The 4,567-nt window shown below is 39.5% G+C and overlaps 1 protein-coding gene across 1 annotated transcript in view; it reads right to left on the minus strand.

Annotated features, from left to right (window-relative positions):
• The window catches only part of gsx1 (GS homeobox 1), a 1,383-nt gene extending 359 nt beyond the window's left edge, over positions 1–1,024 (minus strand). The window contains exon 1 of the mRNA XM_052026533.1: positions 633–1,024. Within this exon, the coding sequence (XP_051882493.1) occupies positions 633–1,024 (392 nt within the window). The remainder of the gene's footprint in view (positions 1–632) is intronic.
• Between the last annotated feature and the right edge of the window lie 3,543 nt (positions 1,025–4,567).

Consider the following 4,567-nt stretch of genomic DNA (forward strand, 5'->3'; position numbering starts at 1 on the left):
GAAAACAACAGTTAACACTTATGAAACAGCAGGAAGTATTTTTTCATAAAAATGCAAGCAGATTGTAGATTTGATTTGAAATATTACTGAAGCTGGCTAATCAAAGCTTATCTGCTGAAATAGGGATATTCTACAATGATGCACCTTGAATTGTTAATGGTTAACGTTGCCAATTCTATAAACAAGGCACAGCAAACCTGCAACCTGCGCCCTATAGCGGGGAGAACACCCAGGGCACGGGAATTATTAAATCATGTAGCTAAAGTATCATAAACACCTGAATTTTGTTTGGGAAACATTTATATTCTGCAATTACATTTGAGAAGTAAGTATTAATTTAGGATTAACTGAAAGGGCCGTTTTGTGTCAATAAACACGGACACTGAGCGAATCTTGCACATTCACATTCACATGCACATTCAGCACACTTTAATTCTTTGACCGTGTTCAGCTGGTCCTTTCCCTTCACAAGTCAAGATATTAGTTTTGCACTACATTGGGTTCAACGATCTAAAAGGCATCAACATGTGGATAAATTTAAGTCAGTCGAACTCTGAATTACATTAAAGCAACGACTAAGTACGCAATTGATATGGGTGCGGGAAGACATCAATTAGGATTATTTTGTGTACTCACCAAGGGAGAGACAGTGAAACTGTCCCGGATCTGTCATGGGATAAGCCGCTGAATAGATGTTGGGTCCATGGTCCACAGTTACTGTGCTGGTTCTGTGATGTCTGCTCAGCGCAGAGTGACAGTACTGTGGGCTGAAGTTAGGGAACTGCGCCTTGAGGAAAGGGATGCCAGGTGGTCCGGGATGGAGCTGAGAGGCGGTAACGCACAGAGGGCAGACACAGAGCAAGCCTGACTTTCGAGAATGGCATGATCCAGCAGAAAGAGCCAGAGAATGAGACGGATGTACAGCGTAAGGTAATAAAGGTGTGTTACTCTCAAACACCCCGGGGGATGCTTTCTCGTTTGAGTCCCTCACAATGAGCGAATCCACAAGGAACGACCTGGGCATTTTCAACAAAGTTCTTCTCTGTCTGTTGTAGTTGTGATGTGAGTGAAAGTTGGCGTTAGCCAAGTTGTTGGAGTGACTGTGGTGCTGAAAGTGCGGTACTGGCTCCTTAAATACTTTGGGATTGTGCTTGCCATGTGATGGTTACGCCACTAGCGGCAGAGTGGAACTCAATAGGTTTTTTTGTGGCTTTTCGGTTTAGATTCACTCTGCACGCTTCGCTTTTATTTCACTTGTTAACTAAATGAACTGCATAATGTTCTCTTATTCTCCTCAACCCCACCCACACGCTCTTTGCCCTCCTTCATCCCTTCGCTCCTGCTCCCGCTTTCTCTTTCTGGCTTTCAGTATCCCATAATCAATTTAGTTTCATCCATTCTCTAGACCCCTCCATTCCTTCATTTATTTTACATCACATTCTATTGCTCTCTCTTTCTTTCGACGTTTTGTTAATTTGGATCTCTTTCTCTCTCCCTCCCATTTTCCCAGTATACCGGTTCATTTTGATACATGTTACAATACACGTTTTCTGCCTTTTCATGTTTACTAATCTGCACACATTTTCAGTTATTTTACTGTACTGTTTCCCCTCTATGCTGTCTGTATTGCTCTATCCATCCCTCTGCCATTAATATACAATCGCCTCTCTGAAATGTATGCTTTTTTTGCCGATATATCAACCACCGCATCATTTCCCACTGCTCGCCAACAGTTTACCATACATTCGCTTTCGCACTTTAGAATTATAGTGCACCAGAAGCTAGCCAACAAACAAAAAAGCTGCTTTCACTGTCCGTCTAACAATTGATGAAATAAAATGGTATTTGGTGAATTCTTGCAGATCTTTCACAGACTCAGGAGGTAAACAAACACCCAGCTGCAGAGCAGAGTGTGGGCGCAGAGAGATAATCCAACTATAGAGTTTATAAAACTCTTGCTGGGGGCTTTCTTTGTACAACTACGGAGTAATACACACGGGGGAACAACTGGAATAATCGCTGAAGTTTGGAAACAAGTTTAAACTGCTTCTGAAATCTAAAAGCGTCAGGGGAGCAATATTGCAAATTCATCACGTTTCTGATGGGATCAGTTCCTTGCTCAACATTAAATCCCTCTCCGGAAAAGAATGAGTATGTCGAGGAATAAGTAGATATTTTTAATCGGACTGGGTTTTGAAACGTATTGTAGCAATCTATGCACAGTTCTGTGAAAAAATGCAGGTGCACGGATTAAATGTTAAATACATGCCTCGTTTTACAAGGAGTGCATTCTGTGCCGATGCCATACACCAATCTTGCTGATTTAATGCACATTACTTTTATTTCAGGATGTGATAGGTGAACAGGCAGTGATGTTTAGATACTGCGCTGAATTGAAACTACAGCCGGTTTGCTTTTGTAATTAGCTGGGTCAGGATTGCAGTATCACTTAATCAAATATTTTGAGAGATGCTCATTTTATTTCGAAATTCTGATGTTAAGTTACTTATAGCGATTCTTCATTTTATACATATGGCAATTTGGACTTGTTTTCCCGTACTATGGTAACACAGGTACACACGGATATGCCGTGCCCACATAAAGCCTAGTTAAACTTTATAATGCCTTCAAATACAAGGTCATTCTTTAATCAAAATCAAAATCACCAAACTAGTTATTAAAAGTTTTAAGGACATTTTGAGTTCTAAGTTCTTGCACTTCTGTCTAATACGAAACCAATTGCTACATTTAAATTCCATGGGTCACTTTGGAATATTATATAAAATAAACAGGTTTTCAGACGCTGAACCTTCTTGAAGCTTTTTGTAGAAAGCGGTGAATGACAAACAAGAGCGAATTAAAGTGTGTGACAGCAGAGGATAAGCAAACACAAAGAGAACCCTGTCACACATTGGCAGTAAATACTGGTACTTTTGGAACAAGCGTCCCTGCATGATTTGATTAAGTAATAATAAAACTTTTTTTTCCCATTTTAGAACCATTAGACAATAAAGTTGCAGGAATAACACATTTTAACTTGCATACAAACAATGGAATCTGTAGGGTGCTGGGTATTTGTATTACCAACATAAAGTACATTGGTGTTCAGCATTTAAAGTCACTGCTGTGTAGCTCAGTTAAAGTTAGAAAACATTATGTAGATCATTTATACAAACTATGTTTAATTAAAATAAAACATAACTTATGGGAACTGAATTAACTATCTACATTCATAGTTCAATGGTCAAATTTCAATTTTAACTGGAATTGTCAGGTAAGAAAACAGCTTCTGAAGGACTAAATTTGTGTCAGCTGAGGCTTAGTTGATAGCACTCTTGTCTTCTAAGTTAGATATTAGTTGGATAGATTTACACTAAGAGACCTAAATACCAACATTTTGGTTGTCAGTCTAGTGCAGTACAGAGGGAGCTTCACAGTTGAAGCAATGCTGACTTTTTGAATAGGACATTTAACCAGGCTCTTGTCTGGTCACTTTAGTGGATATTAATGATCCCATATTATTATCTCAAGGAAGAGCAGGAGAGCTATCCCTGATCAATATTTATCCCTCAGTCAACATCACTAAAATTGACAACTGCCCTTTATCACATTGCTGTGTATGGAACCTGGTCTGCACAAACAAATGGCTACATTTTGAATAGAGCCTACGCTTTAAAGCACTTTACTGGCTGTAAATGCTTTGAGCCAGACTAAGTCCTATCACAGCTACACCATTCATAACCTCATTTTTACAACACTAACAGCACTTCTTACCATGTACGTCTGTATATGGATCACGAGACGTCATTGAACATCCTTCTCATCACACAGTGACACTCAGCACTAATTTAACACTTACAGCCACAACTGAGCTCTTCACACATATAACAGAATGCGGCAGGCCACCACCAGTCAGGAAAAGCCTATGAATGTATCTTCTCTCTCTTTCAAGGCATCCTACCTGTAATGGGATGGGATGGAATGGATAGTGATCACTGTGATGCAAGGGAAGAAGGTTAAAGGGAGATATTTTTAAGCTTAATCTTATTTGATTTCTCACTTACTCACTTACAATTACCATGACAAACTCTGCATAGTTTCCAGAGAGTCACATTAACTCTGCACTCCGGCAGAGCATAATGGGTGTTGGGTTGCTACCCCAGGTGAATAAGAGAAGTATTTATTGTTGTTAATGATAGTTCCCACCAGACACTACACCAGGGCCCTTGTTAATGCTACTAAGACAGAAAGTCCAGACTGTTCCAATCCTTGTTGAGAAAAAATAGCCTGCATCTAGGCACCCTAAACTCAGTTCTACTTGATGTTGTTCTCCATGGCTATTAGAAATGTCTGCAGAGGAAGTAGGCCTGTTTCTTTCACACATCTAAGTTACTTGGGAAGCACACACAGACTATCAAGATCAATAATTAGTTAGGAAAGCTAACAGGATGTTTATCATTAGACAAACTAAATACTAAAGGTTATACTTCAGTTACATACAGTTTATTTTTATGTTCATTCAAGGGACGTGGACTTTGCAGGCTGAGCCAGCTTTTAATTTCTTATC

Source organism: Pristis pectinata, chromosome 11 (genome assembly GCF_009764475.1).
Source record: "Pristis pectinata isolate sPriPec2 chromosome 11, sPriPec2.1.pri, whole genome shotgun sequence".
NCBI classification, from domain to species: Eukaryota; Metazoa; Chordata; class Chondrichthyes; order Rhinopristiformes; family Pristidae; genus Pristis; species Pristis pectinata.